The sequence below is a fragment of the Physella acuta genome, unplaced genomic scaffold (assembly GCF_028476545.2).
Source record: "Physella acuta isolate Inbredline_101_S28 unplaced genomic scaffold, ASM2847654v3 ptg000202l, whole genome shotgun sequence".
Classification (NCBI taxonomy): domain Eukaryota; kingdom Metazoa; phylum Mollusca; class Gastropoda; family Physidae; genus Physella; species Physella acuta.
The window spans coordinates 155,777-182,938 of NW_026731721.1; the positions used below are offsets into that span (position 1 = coordinate 155,777).

The 27,162-nt window shown below is 30.6% G+C and overlaps 2 protein-coding genes across 2 annotated transcripts; both read left to right on the forward strand.

Moving 5' to 3' along the window:
• Window positions 1-580: 580 nt before the first annotated feature.
• On the forward strand, window positions 581-10,861 carry LOC131937188 (multiple epidermal growth factor-like domains protein 6). The gene is made up of 6 exons (XM_059294401.1): window positions 581-798; window positions 7,427-7,571; window positions 8,903-9,114; window positions 9,370-9,588; window positions 10,235-10,350; window positions 10,847-10,861. The coding sequence occupies exons 2-6, from the start codon at window positions 7,522-7,524 to the stop codon at window positions 10,859-10,861; spliced, it is 612 nt and encodes a 203-aa protein (XP_059150384.1). The 5' UTR covers window positions 581-798; window positions 7,427-7,521.
• Window positions 10,853-25,420, forward strand: LOC131937185 (mucin-like protein). The gene is made up of 25 exons (XM_059294399.1): window positions 10,853-11,052; window positions 11,480-11,737; window positions 12,071-12,193; window positions 12,477-12,628; window positions 12,955-13,278; window positions 13,453-13,513; window positions 13,625-13,768; window positions 14,422-14,693; window positions 15,435-15,696; window positions 16,434-16,546; window positions 16,754-16,877; window positions 17,244-17,384; window positions 17,856-18,053; window positions 18,389-18,637; window positions 18,937-19,156; window positions 19,337-19,509; window positions 19,601-19,762; window positions 19,940-20,065; window positions 20,572-20,799; window positions 21,271-21,400; window positions 21,538-21,740; window positions 22,450-22,581; window positions 22,947-23,073; window positions 24,452-24,669; window positions 25,127-25,420. Exons 1-24 carry the CDS (start codon window positions 10,986-10,988, stop codon window positions 24,666-24,668), a joined length of 4,206 nt encoding a protein of 1,401 aa, XP_059150382.1. The 5' UTR covers window positions 10,853-10,985; the 3' UTR covers window position 24,669; window positions 25,127-25,420.
• Window positions 25,421-27,162: the final 1,742 nt, after the last annotated feature.

A 27,162-nucleotide genomic window follows, 5' to 3' on the forward strand; every position in this document is an offset into this window, starting at 1 on the left:
TAAATGTTCGTACTATAACGCTAAACGACAAGAGCTTTCCTGGCAACTTTTTCTAGAGGTCATTGTTCACAAAGGGTCTAGTGGAAAGCCACATTTCTTTGGTCTGTCTCTAAGTCGCTTCTTTTATAATCTGTTTTTGTTCAAAATGAGGGGCTCTTTTGCTTTATTTGCCAACTTGTTATCCTGGTTTTCTAGTTAAGGGCTTGTCTCGCTACACTAATGTTCAACTTCGCAAAAGTAAAACTGATGGTTCACAATTCTTTTTGGGAGATCTCAACGTCAACATTTCTTTTTTTGGTACGCTGCCAATAATCGCTAAGGTCTATTATAGCATGCTTCATAGGCATGTTTTAAAACTTTATTTTCTGCATGTTCTTTTAATTTGTTAAAGCGGCTATCGTTCTTTATGACCCATATAATAGAAGCAGTTTTCTCTGGACCTACAACACTGATTAAGTTTATTAAAAGTTAATCTAGATTTACTTATCAAGTTTTGTATGTCTCTGCCCCTACCGGTAGGCCTATATCGAGAAACACAGTCCATATAGCTTAATATATTAACTTCTATCCATAGGTTTTTTTATTTAGAATTAGAAGATAATTGGCTTGGTTGCATTGATGAGTACATAAAATTGTATGATGGAGAAACAACAGCCAGCCCATTGCTGTTTAAATTTTGTGGAAATGAAAAAATTTGGAACGTTATCTACACCACTGGACCAACGCTGTTGATCAAGTATAGAACTAACAATAATCGATGGGTCGGACCGGGATTTAAAGCAAATTACTGGGCAAAAGGTAATTTTCTTAAAAGTTTTTTCTTTTAACATTTAAATATCCTAATATATACAAGCCCATGTGCGCGCTTCTCTCTCTCTCTCTCTCTCTCTCTCTCTCTCTCTCTCTATCCGTCATATATTTTCCAAGGCTATAGTATCAGTATCTTCTCAATATTCGGAGAACTTGAAGATACGTTTGTTTGTTGAAAATAATATTTTGGATGTATTAAATGTATAAACTTAATTTATAAAAAAATAAAATAAAGCCATATTCAAATATAGAAACAGACCTTTGATTATGAAACCAGAAAAATGCTTATTGTTGTGACAAAAATGACCTAGAAATAATAATAATAAGTAGCACAAAAACTATCACTGGCAAAAAGAATGGCGTCACTTTAAACTAATGGAAAAAATATCATTATGAAACAATATTAATAAAAGTTTAAACTACGTAAAGTACACAACACTAATTGGGTGGTGCAGTAATACTTTGCTATATAACATGCTATTTTTCAAAAAATTATATAAATTAATTGGCAAGCGCTAAAATTATGTTTTAGCTGTCAAAAATTAAAACAAAATATTAAGTATTGATTTTTACGTGTTTTGAATTTTTTAATTCAAGATAAAATATTGAAAATAATTTTTGAAATAATTAATAATATTAATTCATTAATCCATTCAAAGTTTTGGAAAAACTTCCGCCAGGGAGAGATAAAATTTTTCAAACTAAATGAATTTTTGTGATCATGATTCCCATTGATAAAAAAACATGGCGGCTGCTTGTTTCTTGACTTCGCTTCAACATTTTAAACTCATCATGAACTCCCAATATGCAACAAATATACAAAATTTCAAGTCTATTGTGTACGTACGGTTGGGAAGTAATGTATTTGCATTCAATTCTGACAGAAAAGTTTTGTGGCGGTAAGTAAATTAATTATTTTTAAAAGTTAAATCTAAGACCTAGCAAGCCTAGCCCCAGGGGACATTACTCCTACTGGACGATTTGGTAAACAGTAAACAAACGATTATCAAGTTCGACTTTACACTTTATTTCAGCATATTGCAACTAGATCTAGATCTAGATATCTAATAGTTATTAGTAATAGATCTCAATCTACCTGATCCTAAATCTGTTCTTTATACTTCCTTAACTTAGAGTCTAGATCTAGATTTATACTAAACTAATCCCTCTAAATAAAATTTGACAGTGATTAGATTTAGTGATTAGTGTATGTTTGTTTGTAGAGATCTGATTGCAAGTACTTATCTAAAGTACAAGTAGTGACTACGACTAGTCTAACTAAGTGCAGACTGTAGACTACTGAGGATGTTAGTGTAGTTCAGTTGAGCATAGTTACTGAAGTAGACTTAGTACTAGTGAATGCAACATTGTGAGTGTAATAAATTAAAAAGTTAATAATAGGACCTAATGATAATTAATAATTAATGACGAAGTGACTAGCCGGAATAAGATTTTTCTATAATTCTAGATCCAGTGAGTAGGTCTCTGAGTCTAGATGTAGCTAGTTAACAACAGTGCTAAATCTAGTTAGTAACTTGTCTGGAATAATCTAGATCTAGAATTATTTAGTAATTTAGTAGGCAATAATTATTATAAATAATAATATTAATAAAATTAAAATGTTGACATCTGTTGCTACTGCAAACCTATCTAGATTTGATTTAAGAAGTAGATTTAAAGTTTAGTTGACTGCTAAAGATTAAGAAAGTCTGCTACTAACTAGAGTAGTAGGCATATGCTTACTTAGAAATCTAGATGTAGGAAGTTTATGTGTAAATCTAGCAAGACCCAGTTATTTTAGTAGGCATTGAATTATGGTTATTAGATCTAGAGTTTAGATTTAGTAAGAGATTTGTCAATATTGACCTGAAGTTATAGATTTAATGGCTAGTTTTGATTGCAATTTTATTTATATTTTTGATATGCTTATTATGTATAAAAATGTAAACTATGATTATAAGACAAAATTTTAAGTATAAATATTGTGTGTAAATCTATTTTTCAGAATACCTGAATTAAATCAGTGCATATAGACCTCTAGTAAACACAGAAGAAAGTACCCTACACATGTTCCAGGCAACCTTAACTAAGACTATCAACAAAACATAGGAAATCAAATGTGTTTTAGAATGAAGATTTCATCTGAGTCTGCAATTTATGAATAACAATATTTGATGCAGGAAAAAATTAAATTCCCTGAAATTAAGGGACAAATATTACATTAAATAAAATGCCTTTATCTTTAAATACTTAATAAATTATTAATTTATTTAATAGAAATTGAACTTGTCTTAATCATTGAATTTGTTTATTGATTGTAATTGTTAATGTTATTGTTAGTGTATGAAAATATTGTAAACAACAGTGAGAGTTGTAAAGTTCCTGTTTCTAGCCTGTTTGTCCATGGATCAGATTGCAAAGAGTTCAACTGTTCTGTGAACTTGGCATTCGAAGCCATGATGTGGTCAGCACTATGACAATGCCTTTACTTTCACTGATGTGAGTTAGGTACCCCTCATTGCTGGGTGCACACAGGGACTTTTTACTGACTTAAACCTCAATTTAACTTGAGACTTTGGGTTAGTAGTAATGGCAGTCTAGCGCCAGTGTATTTTTCTTCATATAAAATTTGCAAGTTAAACACTGTTTAGTTTCCTCAATCACTACAGCTTTCCAAAATCACTGAACTAACAACACACACAAACACAAAGAACGTATTAAAACAACACTCAATAAAAATAACATAAATCTTAACACTTGATAAAAGATTTATTTAGGATATATCAATATATATTTTTACAATGACCTACAAATACTAAATTGGGATTCATTGGTCAAGCAGTAGAGCACACAATTGATAAACCAGAGAAGTGGTTTGAGGGCTTGAGTACATTATCATTAAGGGTAACTGGCTTGAGATACTGACTTTAAGTGTAAACCACACAACTGTTTTATTGGTCTAAGTAAAAAAAACAAGACATTATTAATATTATTACAAGTGGAACATGCTTCATCTGTGGAATAATACTTTCATTAACAGTAAAAATAAATATTAACTAGTGTACACAGACACTAAAAATACATGCTTACTGTAAAGCAAAAGTAATTCTTCTAAAACAATGTAATATACATTAGGCTTATTTAGTCATATCTGTTTATTCTGAGTGATATGGTCAGAATTCTGTAATTATAGCATATTTAATTTCTACTAAGTAAGCCTTGTACAACAGTATGAATATCTAGAATCTAGCTATATAGATTAATTGAAGTTGCTGATTTTTTTTTTTAAATCTTTGAATTAAATTTTCAATGTTAAACTAAAAGCTCAATGACAGTAACACAAAGTCAAACAAAGCTTATTACAATTAAACTAATTAGGCCCTAATGTTAGTAATTATTAGATTAATCCAATTTTTAGGCCCACTTTGGGCTTAAATCAAATTTGGAATTTCTAGAGCTATTACTAGATATAGAATTTTATCTAGTAATACTGGTACACTATAACTTGTCTATATATATATAACGATAGCTATCTCTATGAGGACTAACTACTAAGCAGACGACTAATTAGTAATTACGGTTATTAGGTCTAGCCTACTGTCACCGTGTAATATCTAGTTTATCTACATCTAGAGATCTAGTACTAAAAGAAAAAGTACTAGGTAAAGGATTTTTTTTTTTTAAATATGGCATTGATTTAAAATAGGGGCCTATTTATTAAAATGAATAAAGGCAAAGTCTTTATAACTAAATAGGCCTAATTTAAATTAGGGGCCTATAATTAACTATAATATGATTAATACATACTACATAGGGCCTAATTACTAATTTAATCAGTTCTTAACTTTCTAAGCAAAAGAAAGTCTAGAAAAAAATTTATGGGCCTACTTAATACTATTATTATTATTATAGATCTAGGTCTAACTAAAATAAGGCTGAGATCTAGATCTAAATAAAATACATAGGCCCTAAATCTAGTAAATAATACTATTTGACGATTTGTTATAATAGGGTATGTATATTTTTATTATTGTATCTAGATCTACTGTTTATAACTTAACTTTAGACTTAATTAAACTTAAAGTATGAGTGTATGACGTATCATTAATAATTAATATTAATTTTAGGCCTAGTACTTAGTACTAAGTTAGTACACTAAAGTAGAATCTAATTCTAATTACTATAGGCCTAGTAATTAGTAACTAATTATACAGGCCTAATAATTACTAAAGTTCTTTAATTAATTCTTTAGACTTGGTCACTTGACTTTACAACCTCTTCTTTACTCTTCTAATAAAATCGGTTTAGACTACGGTCCCTAGATCAGATCAAGATCTAGATTTCTAGATCTAGAGTTAGTCTAGTAGAATCTACCTCTAAAATCTAAAACTACTATTACTAAAAGTCTAAAAGTTACTAAAACTCTAAAACTAAATCTAACGAGTCGGTTATATTCTAGAATCTAAATATAATTCTAGAATCTAGATTCTAGACTATATTAAAATCTGAAAAGTCAATTCTTTATCTAGATCTAGAATCTAGATCTAGATTAGATTTTAATTTAATAATTTTCTATCTCGATTTCTAGATCTAAATTCACGAAATTCTGATTCTAAATTCTTGAGTTTGTTTTGAAGCCAAAAGCGAAAGTAGTTTTCCTAACTTAAAAAAAAAGATTTAATAAAAATATTCAGATTTGGTTTAAAAAAACGCCAACCGGCAGGACTCCATTTGGACTCCACTTCAACACCCAATGGCGTCATTGATTATAGGATAAAAAGTAGAATTGAAAATCGGATGTCGAAAAAAAATACACAATACTAATGACGTCATCTTCAGTAAGATTTGCTTCCTACACATTCTAATTTTAGAATATAAAGAAATGAACTATTGCATCCAAATTGTATTTAGATTTATAAGATCTTTTTTTTACCAAAAACATTAAAAATAAAAAAAAATAGTTTAAAAAACAACAAAAATACCATTGAATAGTCGGGTTTTTAACGGAATAATTGAAGTCGCTAAATTAGTAGGGACATGCAATATGGTTTTGTGTTGACTAATAATGTATATAATTTTGTTTTAATTTTTCTAATAGGTATTAGTAGCTTATCTCTATACTACTAAAACTCAAGTTTGTTTACATGTTTGAATATTTATTTGTTTGTTTGTTTTTTGTTTGTCTGATTGACTACTGGAGAGAATATGCTCTATGTGGAGAGCTGTAAAATAGTATGTAGGTAGAGAACGATTTTTGTTTTCAGACAGACTGTTTATCACAAATTTATTCATTGGTAGATTAACCACATTAATTTTAAAAGTTTAGAAAAACGATTTTACTTTGAGTGAATAGTGACGTCACATGATTTTTTTTATAGATGTTAATATAAAGTTGTCTATCGGGACTAGGCAGGACACGGGGAAGGTGAAGTAGAGTTCGCCTGTTTCTGTGTTCTTGGCATATGAAGGGATAGTGTGGTCAGGGCGGATTCCTCCCCCTCTCACCTCCCTCCCCCCGAGATGTCTAGAAGAAACTCTGATCGGTGTTTTAAAAGACAAAACACGTCTAAGTTGGGGGACACTGGGCAGGTGAAGTAGAGTTGATCTGTTTTTTGTGATCTCAGCATATAACCCATGCTCAGCCGAAATAGGTGTTTTTAAAAGACCAAAACGTCTGCGGTGTGACGTCTATTTGAATGTGGGATCTGTTTTTTGTGACGATAAGTGACAGACGTGATGTTTTTTTTATGGATGACCACCAAACCACACAGTTATCCAAGGGATGACGGGTAGTCTAGTGTTATATTAAATGTGTCGGATTTTTAGAAATTTTTATTTCTTTGCTTATCACTAATATCGTTCAACGTGTAGTAAAGCACATTGATTTTTGATAAATAAATTTTAATAAAATATATTTCTCTAACAATTATAACATTTTTAAAATATAGGCCTATATTTCACGAGTAACGGGTACCGATTGTTAGTATTTTTATATCCACTCAAAAATATTAGTGCTACTGTAACCGTTACATCACTTCATTTTTAAAAAATTAACACAACCTAAATTTTTCGTAGCATTAATCTAATATATAAAGCTCAATTCTGTATGTTTGTATGTTTGTAAAATGTTTGTCGTGGATTACAAAGGAATATAAGAAAAAATGAAAAAAAACCGATACTTCTATGGATTCAAGTGTTAGGTTATTGATTTGCTCATGGTCTAAATTTATGAGTTAAAAAATTACGATTGAAAGTCTTTAAAAACAATTTTCATTTTATATACTTAGAATAATAATTTTCAATTATGAACAATACGTAAAATTAAAAAAAAAAGTGTATCAACGATTATAAAATTATATATAAGAAAAATAACAGACTTCATTGCCATTGTGTAATAAATCTTAAGTGTTCATTGTCTAAGTTTATGATTTATAAAATTAATATTTGAGGTGTTATAAAACAATTTTCATTTTTCAAACTGAAAGTGTTAATTGACGTCATGTGCATTAAACAAAATTTAAAAAATGTATCACCCTTTACAAAAATTCTAATTGTGTGAATATTATTTACATTTAGTCCTTTAGTACTTATTACTTATTACTTTTTTTTTCTCAAGACCTACCAAGCTACACAACTCACATTGATCTTGAGCTGAATGTTAAAAAAATAATCAACAGTCCAAACTACCCCGTGGGGTTCACAACTAGCATCATGCACTACTGGTACATCACCGCTCCTGTAGGCTCTGTGATCACACTTCGGTATGTTTTTCATAAATTTCACATGAAACATCTTGATGAAATATTATACCTAGAAGTGAAAATTAAATTAGTAAATATATTTACAATAGACATATTATTATTATAGCAAACGAACGAAGATGCTTATGATTGGGATATTTGTAGGGTGATGATTTAGAATAAAACGGGAGTGATCTTCTCTAAGCTTTCTCGAATATTCTTATATAACTCCAGGGCGGATAGCAACTCGGGGTAAAGACATGATTTTTAACCAATTTTTAATTATTTAAACTTTTAAAAATAGAACAAAATCTCGTAGAAAAAAAATTGCGCACCATGTGAACCGCAAAGAATATCAGTAAAATAGTGCGGAATAATAGTGCTTTATAAATTCATATTCTTTTTTTTCGAATTCGGAAATAGCGTAAATTACTACTTACGGTCAACAGAAATTACTCGTATTCACAGACACACATACACACACGGAGACATACGGACAAAATTGGAAAACTGTGTTTTTCCGACTGAGGGAGGTGTAAAACGTCAAGATTTGTAAAAATCTCGTTTTTTTTAGCAATACTTCCTCTATACTTCGTATACGAGAAAGTAAAAAGAAATGGTCTAAAACACAGCCTATGATTTTCTTAATTTTTTATTTTTACTTTCTCGTATATGTCTGCATGTGTATGTGTGTGTATGTATGTGTCTGTGAACACGATAACCTGAGTACTGTTACAGCTAGGTTGATGAATCGAATTTGTAGTTCTGTATCAACTTTTCAGCGATTTCCAGAGTTGCCATTCGCGGTTATTTTATATAAGAATATTCGAGAAAGTTTAGGGGAGATCACTCCCAGTTTATTTTTTTAGTTTTCACTTTTGAATAGTTTAGTGAATGGGCTGATACATGCTGCTTACATATTTGAAGGCTATTTGGAATTTTTGAAAAATTCTTGTAAACAAGTGATTGTTTTTTAAAAATAATATAACATCAATAATTGATTTTGTAAGTTATGTTACAAAATTAGTTCTTGTTCTTTGATGAAATAAGTTATTAGAAATGTTATATAAGTATAAACTTGGGATACTGATCTAAAGATATTTGGTTATTTGGGGTAATGGGTGTGTCAAAATGTTATATTTATGTGTAATGTAATTTGGTTACCTTTTTCCACATGCCTATCAAAGAAAAAAAAACTAAAATTTTAAAGCAATATAAACAATGTAATTCTAATAAGGAGAATACAAATATTTATTTTGTCCCCTTAAAGAGAACTAAGATTTTTTTATATACAGAAGTATTTTGGTTATACTTATCTAGTGAACGTACATTGCTTTATTTATTTCACAAAGTGTTGAAGATTTTCATCTGGATCCCTCCGCCTGCATTCAAGTCGTGACAACTAATGTTCTGGGGATGCCACGGTCACAGGTGGGGTATGCTTGTGGCACTTATATCCCAAAAGTCATCAGATCAACCGGGTCATACATGACAATAGCCACTAAACCAACTTTTTATGATCAACCTTTTGGTCAAGGATTTAATGGAACAGTGCATGCACACAGTAAGTAAAACCATGTGAGCATGTCATTTAAAATTCTTTATAAATATTACGGCTTGTATTAATATGTTCCATTGAGGAGGGTTAATTACTACTTAATAACTTAATATTTGATTAGGCAATGACGAATATTGTAGTTATTTCAAGGCTATAAAATCTTCATTCTTCTAAGCTCACCGTTTAAAAAACACACCATCAATTGATAAATTTAGAGAGTTCTAATTGAATCATGAATGGTCATTCTTGTTTCTGCTACAGCATGTGCACCAGGGATGTATGGTATAGACAACTGTGACAACGCTTGTAACTGTAGTGGCCACGCCTGGTACTGTGATAATGTGGATGGCAACTGTTCCTGTAACGCCTATTTTGAGGGACGACATTGTGAGATAGACATTGATGAATGTCAGAATCCAAAAACATGCAAGTTGACCCAGACTTGTGTTAACGTAGTCTGGGGATATTATTGTTTACCAGGTATGTTTGTATGTTTGCTTACATTTAGTTTCTACATACGTTTTTAGTGCATTAGGCTTATGCATGGAAACGACACCGAAATATAGATTTCTGATAAAACAATTCATTAGATTAATGCTCATGATCAAAAATGCCTGTAATAGTACTATTAAAGGCGGGATCGTTTAGAGTGCAAAAAATCATAGTCAGACGTATCATGTCAATACTACCATCAGTAGGTTGCTTGCCTAAACTGAACAGTACCCTGTTCATAATACCGTTCGATCCTACAATAACCATAAAACCATAAAACTAACTTCGCTCACCGATATTGTAACAAGATGTGCTTTCACCGCCGAGCTAAATCCATATTTTAGTCATTGATTTGATTTGAATTTAACGTGATAAGACATCTAAACAAATTTGACAAAAACTTTGACTTTTAAATATTTTAACACAATAATGGTCAGAGATATAAATGCAGATCGAGCTGTAAAATTATTTAGGCATATAGTTAGAAATGTAATATTGTATATATATATATATATATATATATATATATATATATATATATATATATATATATATATATATATATATATATATATATATATATATATAAAATATTTGTAAAATAGTAAATTATTTGTTTTTTTTTTCCAAAAAGCCTGTGATTTCACATACACTGCAGACATTGGTTTTTTTAATTCGGCTGGGTACCCTAATTATTATCTTGCAAACGATCAATGTAGCTGGACGATTCAAGGAAAAACAGGATCTGTTGTAACATTAAAGTATAAACATTTATTATTGTCATTTTATTGTAGTATCAATATAATATAATATATTGGTGTTGCTGTGGTAAAAGTGTGTTTATTCAACATCTGTTGATTAAAACGCAGAAATTTTACAGTCCTTGAATATAATTATGCTGGTATGTTCTAGAAATACAGCTTTGTGTACCTTTATTAAGTGACGATGGAATTGGTTTTTTTTTAATTTGTGTATTTGTTTATACTTTTATTAACCGAGTTTTATTGACACGATATAGGCCCTACATGAAATATTTAACAAACATTATAAATGTAGCTGTGTACATGTTCATTACTAATGCACGTAGACCTGCACAAGTGTTCAATCTTCTAAAACTTTATGAATTAAAAATGATACATTTTGCAAGTAACTTATGTGCACTCCTTAATCTAATTATCTAATGACACATTATTTGTTAATATTGTCAACGTGACACATCTTAAACTTTATTTTATCTCAATTTCAGGATAGAGAAAGATGAATTTCAATTGATAGAGTCAGCAAGCTGTGAGATCGATTCATTTAAAATATTTGACAAAAATGATAAACTCATCGGTCGATACTGTGGCACGTACATACCGAGAATTATTAGAACACCTGAAAAAATGGTGATCAAATTATTAACACAAGATGGCAGAAGAAGAGGTTTTAAGGCATCTTATCACATTCATGGTAATAAAAAATTTGTAATGAAATCGGATTTAATTTTTTTTTCATAATTAATTAACATGTTGACGATGATATTTTCAAGTAGGGTACAAAAGAATTTCTACGACTAACAACAATATTTGGAATGTTTATTTATAGCTAGACCATTGACACAAAATCCTATAAGAATGATTGAATCCTCAATTAAAGCTCTAGTAAAAAAAATACTTTTTTGTTAAAATAATTAGGTTACTAGGTGATGTGAATAAAAATTCAGCGTCCTTGTTAGCATTCACATGATCTAGAGTTTCATTAAAAATCATGCATAATAAAATAATACAAATATAATGTTCCTCAATTAGGGCCTATATATTATTTTGTAATAATTAGAAAATATTAAGTTTTACAAATTAATTGCAGTTTTTTATCTTATCTAAATTATGTGTTGCAGAATGTAAAGATTTCTACTATGGTGACGAGTGTAAAACACCTTGTGACTGCAACAGAGCCAACACTGAGTTCTGCGACAATACTGACGGCACTTGTGTCTGCAAGCCAGGCTGGGAAGGACAATATTGTTCCGTGGACACGAATGAATGCAGTTCTAATGTCTGCCCTAGGAATGCTCAGTGTATCAATACTGTAGGGAGTTATAGCTGCCAGTGCTCTCTCGGCTATGTAATGAATACAGTCACTAAAAGCTGTGATGGTATGTTAAAAATTATATTAATATTTTTTTTTCAATATAATAAAATATAAATGCTACAATTCCTTACCATCTGTTAAATATAACTAGATACAAACATGTAATATTGATTGATTGTTTCATTTGTAAAGCATTGTTTTAATAGACATGGGTTTTTTGGGAGGGGGGGGGGGGGCATCGTAGTGTTTTGTTTTGAGGTTAAGATATTTATTTTGTTCAGTTAGAGCTGATGGTGATCTGAAACAATTAGAATCTATTTTACGTTTGACTTGTGAAATTCAAATTAGTGGAAACACATCTTAATATAATTTTACATTTTATTTTTAATGCAAAAAGAGGACCGCAATTGCATCGATCAGAACAAAAAGTGTTCCAACTTTTGCCATAGAGTCAATAATGTTGATCAATGTATGTGTCCAGATGGATATGAATTAATGTCGAATTATTTAACTTGCGCAGGTTTGCATTTTAATTTTTTAAATTATCAAAATACATTAAACGTTTTGCAATTCTAATAATGTTTATTTATACATAAAATACTATTTTAGTTTTTAAGATGATTAAATATTTGACTACCAAACATTGCTCTATTTCCTAAGAATTTCCTTATATTTTATTTTGAATACTGTAGAATATCTTAATGAACTTAATTTGTTAATGATACACAATTTATGACACTCTAAAATCTACTTTCTTTTGAAGAATGTAATTTGATTGATTACTATTACTTTTATCATTTTAGTATCTTTTTATCCCAATGGCTTATCTGTGAATGATTTAAGTCTTTCAACGAATTTGATAAAACCACCAACAAGTCCATATTACTACACCAGTCTGCCAATCAAACTTGGAACAGGAATGCCTTTCGGGAGCAAACTGGAAACCGAAGCTTATGTACGGAATGTGTTTGTATTGAAGACATAGTAGGCTACAATTGATGGATATATTCAAAGGCGTAGCGACCCTTCCCGGCGCCCGGGGACAAACTTGCACCCCCCCCCCTCAGACTTTTGCATTGCATCCCCCTTCAAACTTTCAATTTGTTTTTTCAACCCATTTTGGCGCCCCCTAAAGTCGGCGCCCGGGGACATATGTTCCCCCCCCCCCACCCCTCGCTACGCCTCTGGATATATTGTAATAGTAGAGGGCAGCAACGTTTGTATTTGTTGTTTAAAACTTGGTATTTCAGATTGTTTTCCAAATGTTGATTTGTTTCTTAGATCTTCAGCAATGGGGTCATCAAATTTGGAGACCCTGACCTCTCTGCTGACCCCGACTTGAATTTGACAAAATCATCTGGGTATAGACTTCTGGCACCATTTTGGACGAAGACAGACCAAACGAAAGGTGAAGTCTACTACCACTTGTATGAGAAGTGTGAGCCGACTGACTTCTCCGAACCTGCACAGTTCCAGTCACCAGCTAAAGCACAAGTCTTTGAGAGAGCAGTCAAAGATCTAAAAATTTATCTTAATGTGGATAATTTTGAGATTTTCAAAGTACTTGTTGCGACTTGGAAAAACATTGAAATATTTGGTGCAAAGGTTTGGTTTCTTTTATATTTTAAGTAATAGCAAAAATTCAACAAGTTACTTTTTATTGTAGTTTTTTTTTTATATTTACTTTTATGGCATATATTATTACATAAAATGCTAAGCTCATTATTACCTGACATTTGATATTTAAACATATTTTTGTTTAGTGTATTTCTTTTACAGGAAAAAAGTAGCTTCCAAGCAATATTAATAAGTGGCTACCCAAGAAACTCACAATCAATCAGTACGTTAATCTCGGCTTATTCAATTTTTAAATGTAGTTTTTAAAGATTTATGTACACCTATGACATACAAAGGAAAATTGTAACATTTTTTTTTAAATTGTCCTTTCTAGATGAAGAAAATAGTTTTGTGCTTTATTTGTATCCGAAAAGTCAAATGACATCTTCTTTGACAAGAAATCCTTCACTGGTTGTGGGCTTTAACTCAGATTCTGCTACACAGCTAGTTACTCCTGTTACTTTAAAATGGACACAAGGTAAGCTATGGAACAAAAACTTTTATGTTTGTTTTTCTTACACGATTTATATATTTTTCTCGCTTCATCAAAATCAATGATGGGTGTAATATTCATTTACCATTACAAAACTTGTTTGAAAATTACTTTTCACTCTTGGAAAATAAAATGTATTAGAATTGCTTATTTCGCATTCATTCAAACACTAGCTAGATGCGCATGTACACAAATATTATTTTGTAAACATATTGCTTTATTATCATTTAATATCATGAGTGCACTAGTTTGAAATAAAGATTAGTGGGCAATAATCTTATTATATATGAATCACAGAGTTTATCTTAGAACTGGCATATGAATTCGTCCACATTTGTTAAAAAAGTTTTTTTTCAGGCATAGGGTTGAGGTGGGGGGGGGGGGGGGGGCAAAGCTCAATATTCCCGGAATCAGTCGACAACCACCCTACTCACAGACGATATAAAAAAGTATATATTTTACATAGAAAATGCATACGTTAACCAGCATACACCCCCCACACACACTAAAGTTTCAAGTGCAACCCACCCTTGCCCCCCCCCCCCACGGAGAAAAATGTATAGAAGAAACACTGTTCGCCTATGTATTAGTTCTCAGATTACCAGTAGATGTTTCAATTACATATTTTCTGTCTCCAGGCACCTATGTAGAAGTGATCAAGTTTGAGGTTGGTAAAAGATCCAGCCCCGCTCAGGACTGTGACAAGTACGTCTGTAAAAACTCCAACCTTGTACAAAATGGGCTGTACCAGAGCCAGATCACTGCCTTGTACCAATGTCCTTGTATACTGGACAGGCTGTGTCGACAGTGGACACTGTACCACACCAAAGGAGACGACAAGGACATCTATTGCTTTGGTTTAAATGCGGTGGCTAAGCGATCGCTTTTAGAAAATAATGCTCGTAATAAGGTAAGTCGCTTACACGCCGGCTCTCAGTTAAGTGCAGCACAGCGGGACATAAAAAAAACAACAGTAAAATACACGTTAAACTATGCACTAGATTTTGTTTTAATTAGACAATGAACATTTAATCTGAATATAGAAAATATAAATACTTGCATCACCTATACAACACATTAAAAAATATCTATTCTACAAAGATAGCAAAATAAAAATAAATAAAATCTAGTCCCACATAAAGAAATAGTTATCTAACTACACGAGAATAAACACACATTTTTATGTAACGGTGGCTACACTGAAGTGAGGCCCAGACTATCCTCATACACGACCTACGTATACATGAAACAATGTGTGAGATAATGTGACGTATGCTAACAACCCACCAAACACAATAAGTGAACGAAGACTCATAACAAAGTCAACAACTACACAGCAATAACCGTGCCAAAACAAGAGCACTCCTACTATAAAATATACGACACAATTGTTTGTTTAGTATAGTATTTGTTCTATTATCTTTGAGAAATATATTTTGAAAATTGAGTTTCTATTTATAGTAATAAATACTATAACAACTTATTTTTTTTAATTTATTGGTACTCTGGAAAAATAATGTTCAGTAAAATTGTTTTGGCATTAATTTTCTACTCAAATTTTAGTAAGAAGTAATCTGTCAGTAAAAATATTTATCAAGCTTATAGTGTCCTTTCATCAAAACGAGTTCAATTTAAAGCCTCTCTTCCTTAGCTCTGTTGTTACAAATGGAAAAAGCCGAAACCTGAAAGTTCCTGGAGAGTTTGGTCCCAGTCAAGAATTGAGGCATCTTTCGTCACATACCCTGCTGATGCTGGTCATATACTGCCTCTTGACCCATGGTACCCGAACGCTCAAATCAACATACAAGCTCAGGATACTTGCTGTAAAAAGTCCCAGAACAGTCAACTGTGTGGGAGGTTTTACAAACTTTTCCCAAACATGAAATGCGCTATAGATGCTACATGTATTAAAGGTACAATGTTCAAAGCAAATCAGTAAAAATGTCAAATATTTTAACACAGAAAATTTCTTATCAAATGAGTCTCAGAAGATACTGACCAGTAAAAATGGAAAATTCAATTAATTAAACAACTTTTGTTACACCACAAATGCAAAAATGTGTAGTTTTACGCGTTGTAAAACAAGCTAAACATATTGTTTTTAAAAAAAAATCATAAAAACCGTTTTTTTTTAAATTTAATAATGCACTAAAAAAGGAGAAAAAAAGATGTTTTTCTTTAAATATAATTATAATGAATTGATAATGAAATGAATTGATAATTAAATAACTACAAAGAAAAGCGAAGGTCGCTATAGTATACATGTACTTAATGTAATATCCTTTACAAGAATTTAAAAAGCTACTAACACTTTTATTTTTGTTTGCTAAAATAGTTGTTCATTATTATATAGTTAAAGAAAATAATGTATCTTCTCCTTTTTAGGGTACTTTTACATATAAACTTGTCATCAAAACGTTTTTTATGTGCGTATAAATGCACGTTTAATAGTACTTTATGTAGGAAATTGTAATTAATTATTTAAAAATTAACCACGTGCTAAGGCTTTAGAGAAATTGGTCGGTTAGAAGTAGTCGAAATTTCGCTCGCCAGTTTCAATACATACAGACAAAATTCAAAAGCACGACTGACAAACAGAAAAAGCAAGTTAAATAAAAGCTTGAAATACATCCACTTTTTGCATCTTTAGGTATTCCTGTAGGAGATCCTCACATAGTTACACTAGATAACAGGACGTACACGATGAATGCCTGGGGAGAGTTTGTTATGATGAACGTGGAGTCACAGCTATTTCAGTTCCAGGTAAAGTAGATAAAGTACAGACTGTATTACACCGTTTATTTCATTGGTCTAAAGACTTACTGCATGTACGAGCTTTACTATTCAAAAGTTTTTTTGTTTATTTTTTTTTTAAATTAGGCAGTTATACAATCTTTAGAAATACAACTTTTTAGAAATGTATATACAGTGTAGAACATTAGTTTTATACCAGTTTGCACTTTTATTTAGGCAAGAACGGCAAGACTTAAATTGAACAATGGAACTTTCTCTAATGGCACTGTCTTCACTGGCTTTGCTGCTAGAGAAAAAAATATTTCACACTTTCAAGCGGAATTATCCAGTGACTCGTTATGTAAGTGTTGCATACCTGCACGTATTTGATATATGAATTTCAAGTACAATTCAAACAAAATACATCACCCTTGTAGCATTAAATAGAATCAACTGTTTTATAAAAAAAACAATTTGAATTCGCTTATACAAGCAACTCATCTATCGATATTCTTTCAGATATTTAGTTTTCAATGTTGTGTGTATACAGAATGACACAAATAACTAAAAATGATATGAATCTCAATTAAATTTCTCTAAGCTAAGTTTAGATTAAAGTTGCTGTTTATTTAGATTACCATGAAACAAATAAATGTAAAACAGTTTAAATAACCTGAAAATTGTGTTTTGTTTCAAATTACAATATATCTCTTCATCGTTTTGTCAGCAATGGAGATTAAAGTCAACGGCATCGACTTCACCAAAGAGTTCTACAGTGACTTAGACTTCAGCATTGAACTGGACTCCATTAATGTAGTGCGGGATAACAGTTTAGAAAAGGTGTCTGTTGTTGCCACGTTTCCTTGTGGTAAGTATTTAGCCAAGCAGCATTTTTTTTCTGTTTTACGTTTTTACACCGGTATGTTCTAAACCGATTGTGTGGATTTGTATTTATGTGGGCATATATAGGAAAATCTGGTGAATATGTAATTATTATAGAAATCTGACGAATATAGGCCTAATCATTAAACAAAAGCTGGTGAATATAATTATTATAACATTACTATACAAATCTGTAGGCATAATTATTATAAAACTCTGGAGGATGTAGATCTAGAATCTAGATCTCTAGATCTAGTTATTGTAAAAATCTGGCTGATTTTAATTTTTTATTGGATTTTGCAACTTAAATAATAGTATGTAGTACATTGTGAAACTAACAAATATTTCTCGTTTAACGTCGGTAGAATTTACGTTACATATGGAGACATCTAGGATAATTTCTTTATAAAATAATATCATACATTGACAAAAGATTATTTTATCCCATATGATGCAGGAGTGTCTCTGGCTGTGAATGTCGGTGTTGGGAACTTGGAAGTTGTGGCTGAGGTGAACAAAACATTGAAGAGTAAAACCAAAGGCCTTCTGGGTAACTTCAATGGCCTGCCTAATGATGATTTCCTGCTGCCTAATGGCACCACACTTTCAAATAACTTAACAGAGAAACAGATTTTGGAGCTGTTTGCCAACAAATGTATGAGTGTTTGTTAATTACTGTTTAAAAACATTCATTTTATTCGAATTTTTCGGAAGTTAAAATGGCATTTATAATATTTTTAGTATGTGAAGTTCAATCGTTTCCCCTTTTTTTTTTACTTTCTTGTATTTAATTGTACTATTTAAAGTAGATCTTTGTAGAAAGCTATAGTTGAGAGATTTTTAAATAAATATTTATAAATATTAGGCCTTATAGTATTTCTATTAAGACCAATTAGAGTAGTATATAAGTTACGAACAATTATGTGTCTTTTCGATTTATTAACATGACTTTCAGCAAAATGAATAATCATTCTAAACCATATTTTACAGATCGAGTCACAAATACAACAACAGTTTTTCTCTACAAGTCAGGGGAGAGCACCAATACATACCAGCACCCAGAGTTCACGCCCTTCTTTATAGAGAACGTAAATACAACAGTTTTAAACCAAGCCAAGGCTTTCTGTGGACCAACTAGAACTGCCTGTGTCTATGATTACATTGCTACAGGAAATGAAACATTTGCCAACAACACAAATGTTCAAATGGAGATTATCGCAGCAGATAAAGCCTTAAAAGGTTAATTCGCGTGTTGGTTTTTTTTTTTTTTTTTAATTTTAAATCTATTTAAAATTTTGAAACTTAAATTAACGTTTTACTTTTACTTTTATGATTCATGGAAGATTTCTAGATTAAATAATTCATTATAAAAATATAATAAGAATTAATAATTGACCAAGAAGTCCATTAATACTTAATAGGCCTATCATTTCAATCAACTATCATTTTTTAATCATTGATCATTAAACTATAGGCCCAAGTCAAAATAATTCAAAATCAATAGGCCCTGACAATCCCTATAAAAATGTTTTTATCAGCCAACAACTGTCCAGTGCTGGACTATGTGAACAAAACCCAGCTTGTCAATGGCCGCTGGTTGGTTTATGAAGGTAAAGTGAACACCTTGCTGATGCAAACGACAGATGCTGACGCTGACAAAGTTGACATTCTTCTGATGCCAATGTCAGGGAACATATCTATGTCAGTGCGTGGACAGTTGCGCTATGTTCCAAATCTTGCCAATCTTACCAATGTGGCGTAAGTATTTTCAACGCTAGATAGTTATAAGAAGTCAAGTTTGATATTCAACATTTGAAAACTATTTCAATTTTTTTTTCAGCAGCTAAAAACAAAATCTTGAATAAATTTTGAATTAAAACATCTGTTTCCTTTTACCAACCTTTATTTGAGCAACTCTTTTCCTGTATTTTCTACCAGCCTGCGAGCCAATGACTCCCGTAAATGTTGGACACCAATCCTGTATGTACCCACAATTGTCTGCCCTCTGTGTAGCTCTCGTGGCATCTGTGACAGAAATTCCACTCGAACAACCGAATATTTTGATGGTCAAGTTTTAGTTTACAAATGTCAATGTTATCCAGCTTATACAGGTAATATACTTAACCTTAATTTCATTGCTATTCTATTAAATCTAAACAATACAAAACACCTGACTCCAGATAATTAAAAAAAATATTTTAGGTGAGGATTGTGAGACAGAACTGGATGCTTGCAAATCTCGACCTTGCGCTAAGGGACAGAACTGCACTGATCTTACCGCTACACAACAGGGGAACAACACGATTGGCTATGTGTGTGGACCTTGTCCAGCAGGCTATGTTGACGTTAACAGGAGGTGCATAGGTCAGGGATTTACATTCATTAAAGTTTCAGTGTATTTTTAATTAATTTATTTTAACAGTCGGAATTCAAGAGGATGCATTACGGATATTATTTATTTATATCTCTGCAATATAAGTTCAGGTTTATTTTTAAAAACTGAAAATCAATGTTTTTTATTTTAAACCTGGTGTATTCTAGATGTGGATGAGTGTAACACAACCAGTTCACCGTGTAGTCAAGTGTGTATCAACACAGAGGGATCCTACGAGTGTGAGTGTGAGGAAGGCTACCTGTTGAGTAGTGTTGATGGGAAAACATGCATAGGTAACATTACGTTAACTGTTAAGAATGTTAATTCATTTTAGGTAAAAACAAATGAAGGTCCAGTAGTTTCAACAAAAAAATTAAAAATTTGAATTACATAATATTGTACAATTATTTACAATATTGTTTTAATATAAGACAAAGAAAATTAAAAAAAAAGGATTAGGCCTATAGATAAGAAGCCAACTATTATTAAAAAATTGCACTAGACCTTTTACAAAGATTTAATTACAGGCCTTATCTCCTACAAATGATATTTCCAATTGTAAATGTATGTGATGCATTCTTTAATAAACAGTTGTTATTAATATGTTACAACATTTCATTTGTAAGTAGAAATTAGGTTAATGAAAACTACCTATTATTATGCTAATAGCAAGCTAAAGTTTCATCTGTTTTTCTCTACAGGTTATTGACCCATTAGATATTTTATAAATAATTACTAATTTATTGAATGTATCATTGCATTAACAGCAATGTTAAAAAAAAGAAACATTTTTCTTCAGAAAAAGACTGCTCTAACAAATGTTACCAAGACAACACCGAGGTTTGTGAACAGTCCACTGGAAGGTGCATCTGTAAATCAGGTTGGACTGGAAGTGTGTGTTCTATTGATGTCAATGAGTGCCTCGCTGACCCATGTCCAACTAACAGAGCTTGTAAAAACATTGATGGTGGGTTTGAATGCACATGCTGGAATGGACTCAAGCCCAGTTCTGATGGCTCTTGTAAAGGTTAAATATTTCTTTATAATTTATTATGTAACTATTAGTTAAAAATTTAAAATATTTCTTTATAATTTATTATGTAACTATTAGTTAAAAATTTAAAATATTTCTTTATAATTTATTATGTAACTATTAGTTAAAAATTTAAAATATTTCTTTATAATTTATTACAATATTATTAGTTAAAAAGTTAAAATATTTCTTTATAATTTATTATAATATTATTAGTTAAAAAGTAAAAATATTTCTTTATAATTATATTATAATATTATTAGTAAAAAGGTTATAATATTTCTTTCTAATTTTATTATGTAATTATTAGTTAAAGGGTTAAAATTGTATAATTAATATAATTTTAAAATAATAAATAATAATTTTAAAATTTTTGTTATATTATTAGTTAGGCCTACTTAAAACTTTGTATTACAAATAATTATAACATTAAAGAGATTGTTCAAATTTTCTTCTTTTATTTAGACTGCAACAGAATGATCACAGACAAACAAGGGAAGATAATGAGCTCAAATTACCCAGAAAACTATGAGGACAACTCTGTCTGTACCTGGACCATAACATCAGAGGAACCAAATGCTATTGTCACACTCAAGTAATCAGTTTTCGTTATTTATCAGATATAAATTATTGATTGGCTGTTAAATAAAACCAATTTCATTGATGAGTGATAAAGTAAAAAAAAAATGCTCATTTTTCAGCAGTATGTAACAATTGCGTGCACATTTTTAGCTTTACAGATTTAGATATTGAAGGATGCCCGTTTGACTATTTGGAAATATATGATGGGGTGGATGATACCTCAGATCTGATCAAACAATACTGCTCAAGTGAGGTTGGTACAGTAGCATCTTCTGGAAATTCTTTGCATATTGTGTTTACATCAGACGATTCAAGCAATCAAAGAGGTTTCCTGGCATCATATGCAGCTGAAAGTAAGATTGGTTTTGTAATTTTAAAAAAAGTTGTCAATCTGATAGTGAAAACAAAACTATCACAAATTATTTTAAGATTTGAAAATCTAAAAAGCTAAGATCTGTAAAAATTTAAGAAAGAAAATTTGGATCAAAATGTTCTTTTGCATTTTTTATTAACTAGCTGCGAAGCCTGTCAGAAGACAAGCATATTTATTAAAAATTATGTTTTGTTAGATTTTCAGTAAGTTAGGTCAGTTTCTAAGGATTCAATTTCATGGAAACAACATGGTTTGGCAAAATAAACTAAGATTTCATCCAAACTGAGAAGTTGTAGGCCTGTTAATATAAGAAAGTTGTGATCACAAGGATTTACCTCAATTTTGCATCTTGCTGGTTATTATTACAATTTAAAATTTGTTGCTTGATTTGTTATATTTATGTTGCAGCATTTTTACAATAGACATGACATTTATTTTAAAATAATTAATTAGTTATAGAAAAATCCTTAAAGTAAAGTAAATGTAAAATAAAAAATATGAATTTAAAATTCAAAACATAATAAAAGTTATTCTACATAGTTTTAGTCACAGACATTGGCCAATGGGACTAAATTAGTCAATTATAAAAATTAATATTATTCAACTGTATACAATAGAAGAGTGTAAAATTTTGGTGAGTAAATATCAGTAAAATATTTTTTGACTGACAACCGACTCCATTTTATTAGCTCAGTGCTTGACCAAGCAGTGTTCACACACATGTGAGGTGACCTCAAATAGCCCCAGGGTGGAGCGATGTCTTTGTCCAGAGTGGATGAGCCTGGATTCAGCCACTGGTACCAAATGTCTGGAGATTAATGGTCAGTTTTTTCTGTTTTGTTGTAGTATTTAACTAGCACACTAAAATCAATAGAGCTTAGACAAACACTTTATAAATTGTTATTGTTTTATAATTATAAAGTATAAATATAAATTATATTACTTTTTAATTGTTTTATAATTATAAAATGCTCTCCACTTTTATATCATGAGTAATGACAGTTAAGGTTTACAAAATAGTATTTCATATGAAAACTTACTGTAAAAATATAATTTATTTTGTTTTAGTGGGGTGCTGTTCTACTATAGTTTTCAATGTTATTTTATATTGGTTTTGTGAAAATAAAAACTTAATTATACATAAGCCCTCTTTGTGTACAATAATCCCCATGTGTTAAATCTTCAGCCTGCAACAGCACCATACTGACCAGTGAAGGATACATCGTGAGTCCAGGGTTCCCGCAAAACTACAGAGACAACACAACCTGTTACTGGACCATAGCTGCAAGAGCCAACACTGAGTTTTCTCTCAAGTAAGTTGACTGATAATATTACCTGTTATCTCTAATGTAAGTTGACTGATAATATTACCTGTTATCTCTAATGTAAGTTGACTGATAATATTACCCGTTATCTCTAATGTAAGTTGACTGATAATATTACCTGTTATCTCTAATGTAAATTGACTGATAATATTACCTGTTATCTCTAATGTAAGTTGACTGATAATATTACCTGTTATCCCTCAAGTAAGTTGACTGATAATATTACCTGTTATCTCTAATGTAAGTTGACTGATAATATTACCTGTTATCTCTAATGTAAATTGACTGATAATATTACCTGTTATCTCTAATGTAAGTTGACTGATAATATTACCTGTTATCCCTCAAGTAAGTTGACTGATAATATTACCTGTTATCTCTAATGTAAGTTGACTGATAATATTACCTGTTATCTCTAATGTAAATTGACTGATAATATTACCTGTTATCTCTAATGTAAATTGACTGATAATATTACCTGTTATCTCTAATGTAAGTTGACTGATAATATTACCTGTTATCTCTAATGTAAATTGACTGATAATATTACCTGTTATCTCTAATGTAAGTTGACTGATAATATTACCTGTTATCCCTCAAGTAAGTTGACTGATAATATTACCTGTTATCCCTCAAGTAAGTTGACTGATAATATTACCTGTTATCTCTAATGTAAGTTGACTGATAATATTACCTGTTATCTCTAATGTAAGTTGACTGATAATATTACCTGTTATCTCTAATGTAAGTTGACTGATAATATTACCTGTTATCTCTCAAGTAAGTTGACTGATAATATTACCTGTGTTTTCTGTCTAGTGAGTTAAATAAACTTTTAAAACATGTTATTGGGAAGTAACGTGGTGGAGAGTAAAAACAATTATGCCTAAAATAGTTTTAAGTTACTTTACAAAAAGAACTTTTCAGCCAATAGTTTATTTTTCATGCAACAGTTTATTTTAATCATCACAATTTGTATGATTTAAAATACAAAGCTCAAAGTAGTTTTCTTGGTGAATGTGCTGTTTTTATTGCTTTCAATATAATCAAATTAGGGTATGCGTCATGGCCATGGTAAGTGGGGGGGGGGGGGGGGGGGGGGGGGAGGGGGTAGTTATTTGACCACACAGAAACTTTGTATATTTTAAAGAGAAAGCATTAGCGTCTTTAATTTGCTATGTTTTTGAGGAGACAGTTTGCCATCGTAATCATCCAAAATCCTGACAATATAATTATTTAAACCTGTAATATAATGAGTATAGTATTCGATATTATAATTATGTTCTTTCTATCAGTACGATATAAAATATTCATAATTTTTTAAAATTAATTTACTTATTTATTTATAAATTAATGTCTCTATCAGCGTTATGGAATTAGAACTAGAAGGTGGCAACAACTGCCCCTATGATTACCTGAAAGTGTTCAATGGTACTGGCCCTTCTGCTCCATTGGTCAACACCTACTGTGGTCAAGCTGCCCCTGTTCTCATTACCACAAGAAACAACGGCCTGTACATTATCTTTAGCTCTGATGATTCTATCAACAAGAAAGGCTTTAGAGCTTATTTTAAACTCATCTGAAGTGAGTAGAAAATATTTTTTTAAATTAGTTTACCTCCATTTTAGTTACATCAAATGTTTTGAAAATTGGTCATTGAACATGTAACATATCTAAATCAAATAAAAAAGAGTTTCAGTTGCTGTGATTCAATATTTTACCTTTAAAACACACCAACACTTTTATTTGCAAATAGAGACTGTAAACATATATAGAACAAGTAATGAAACAGTAATCAAAAATGCATTTATTATTGAATCATTTGATTTTTTAAAATATTAGTGATTTCTAGACTTACATGAGGATTTTATTTTGAATTTAAAAGTAAACTTTATAACATAAATTTAAAGATGTTTTTCAAAGGTAAAGCTTTGTTTAGTATTTAAGTAAAGTTTATTACCAAAATTTAAAGATGTTTTTCAAATGTAAAGCTATTTTGATCCAGTTTTTGACAAGTTTTTTATTTTTTATTTTTTTTCAGCGACTCAATGCCAGTTTGAAGATGTAAACAGATACATTATATTGTGGAGGACAGTCACATTTTTTTTCTCCTAATTATTCACTCAGTTATTCTAAATACAATGTAATTAAGAATTTCAAATGTCAGGTAGTGACACTTTGTAAAGTCTTTATGTTACTTCTATCAATTTTAAAGAATAAATATATTTAGAAAACATCACGTTTTAAATTTTCATTGTTTCCACAATTAATGTGACCACCAGTGTTGATTTGCTTTCAAAAGATTTTCATAAAGTGCAACATTTTGATACTTTAATATCCTATTCTTCCTGTTAACTCTTATTGTACAATTAAATTTATCATGTCAACATGTTTTGGACTGTTGACTTCGATTTCAGCGTCCTTTTCTTTCTAGATGTAATTGAATATATAGGTCTTATATTAATATAAGGGTTTTATATTTATCTACAGGTTTTTATATTTATCTAAAGATTTTATATTTTTCTAAAGGTTTTATATTGATGGAAAGATTTTACATTTAATTGTTGTCACAAAACAGTTCTCCGTGCTATTTCCTAGCTTGTTGAGATTATGTATATACAATATAAATCCATTTGAAATCATCCGTTATGATTGAAATTATAAAATATGTGCAACAAGTTTTGAAAACTTTATTTTTGTTTACCCATAATACACCTGACAATTACTTTACCCTAGTCCATAACAAATAGCACCAAATAGCCTTCAGTACCCACATCAACACAGGCTGAACACAACTCACAAGGTTTTAGTGTCTATCTTCTATAATAGGATGTTCTCGCGAGTTTCTGTTTTAAGCAGCTCTATCAGGTTGTGTAGTATGTTTGGTTATATTACTTTTAGTTTCATGCTTGGTGTAATAATTTTGGATTTAAAAAAAAGACAGTTGTGAAACTTATACTTATTATACAAAACTGACAGTCAGAAAGTTGATTCAGTTTCAAACCGGAGAAGAAATATCACCCTCTAACTGCAATGGTAACACAGATATAGCTCTTTCTCCCTAAGCATTTTTTAAAATTATAATTAGATAAGCTTATAATCTCCCTAATTTTGAAAATAAATATAGGCCAATAAATTAGTATTAAAATCTTGATTTTATGTAACCATTATTCGGATTGCCAATTTCCCTTAGTATTTATTTTGTATAAATCAGAACTAGGATGCATGTAAAATATTTTAACAAAAGGGGTTTTTTAATCTCGAAAATATTAAACTTTTGAATGAATCAACGAAATAGTTTTTATAATTTTATGTTAGCGATTATTGAAGATATAAAGCTACATAATTCATACTTTTAAAATAAATCCTTACTTTTATGGTCAAAGGGACATAACCAAGAAAAATATTTGTAAATTTTTTATTTTGCTCAGACTTATTCCCCTTAACTTGAAAAGACTTATTTTTAAGAAATAAGCGTGTTTTTTTTTTTAAACGACAGAATAAGAAGTTGTAGTGGTTAGGTTATGTTCATTTTGGGGCTAAAATTAGCAAATTATGATAACTATTTTTTTTATAGGCGGCAACTCTTCAAATAATTTCGAGAGAACTAATATTTTCATTGTTAATCCCCTTTGACCCTACCGAAGGGATAGAGCTTATTAAATATTTTAAAAGCATAAACACATTTACCAGCTCAGAGGAAATATTTTAGTGTTATCATAAATAATTGTATCTCTTAAACTGAGCAGTAAAGATTTAATATCTTTCAAAGATTTTTTTATTAAACTTTTAACACTATAAATAAAAGAAATTATTAATTTTCTTTAAGTGAACAAACTTTCGATTGAAATATTTTTTAAAAAATTGATTTCAGCCTGCTTTTCTTTTAGGCTTTGCTTCCATAGCCTTTGTCCAACCAAGAACAAACTACAAGGAAGTAGTTGTTTGATTTTGGAGTTGTCTCTCCTAGAAGAGTGGCTGTCCCCAGCTAACGAGCCTCATCTGCCCGAGGGTTCGAACTCGAGACTTTTCGGTTTAGCAACCATGAGCTTTACCGACTCTACCACGACGACACCT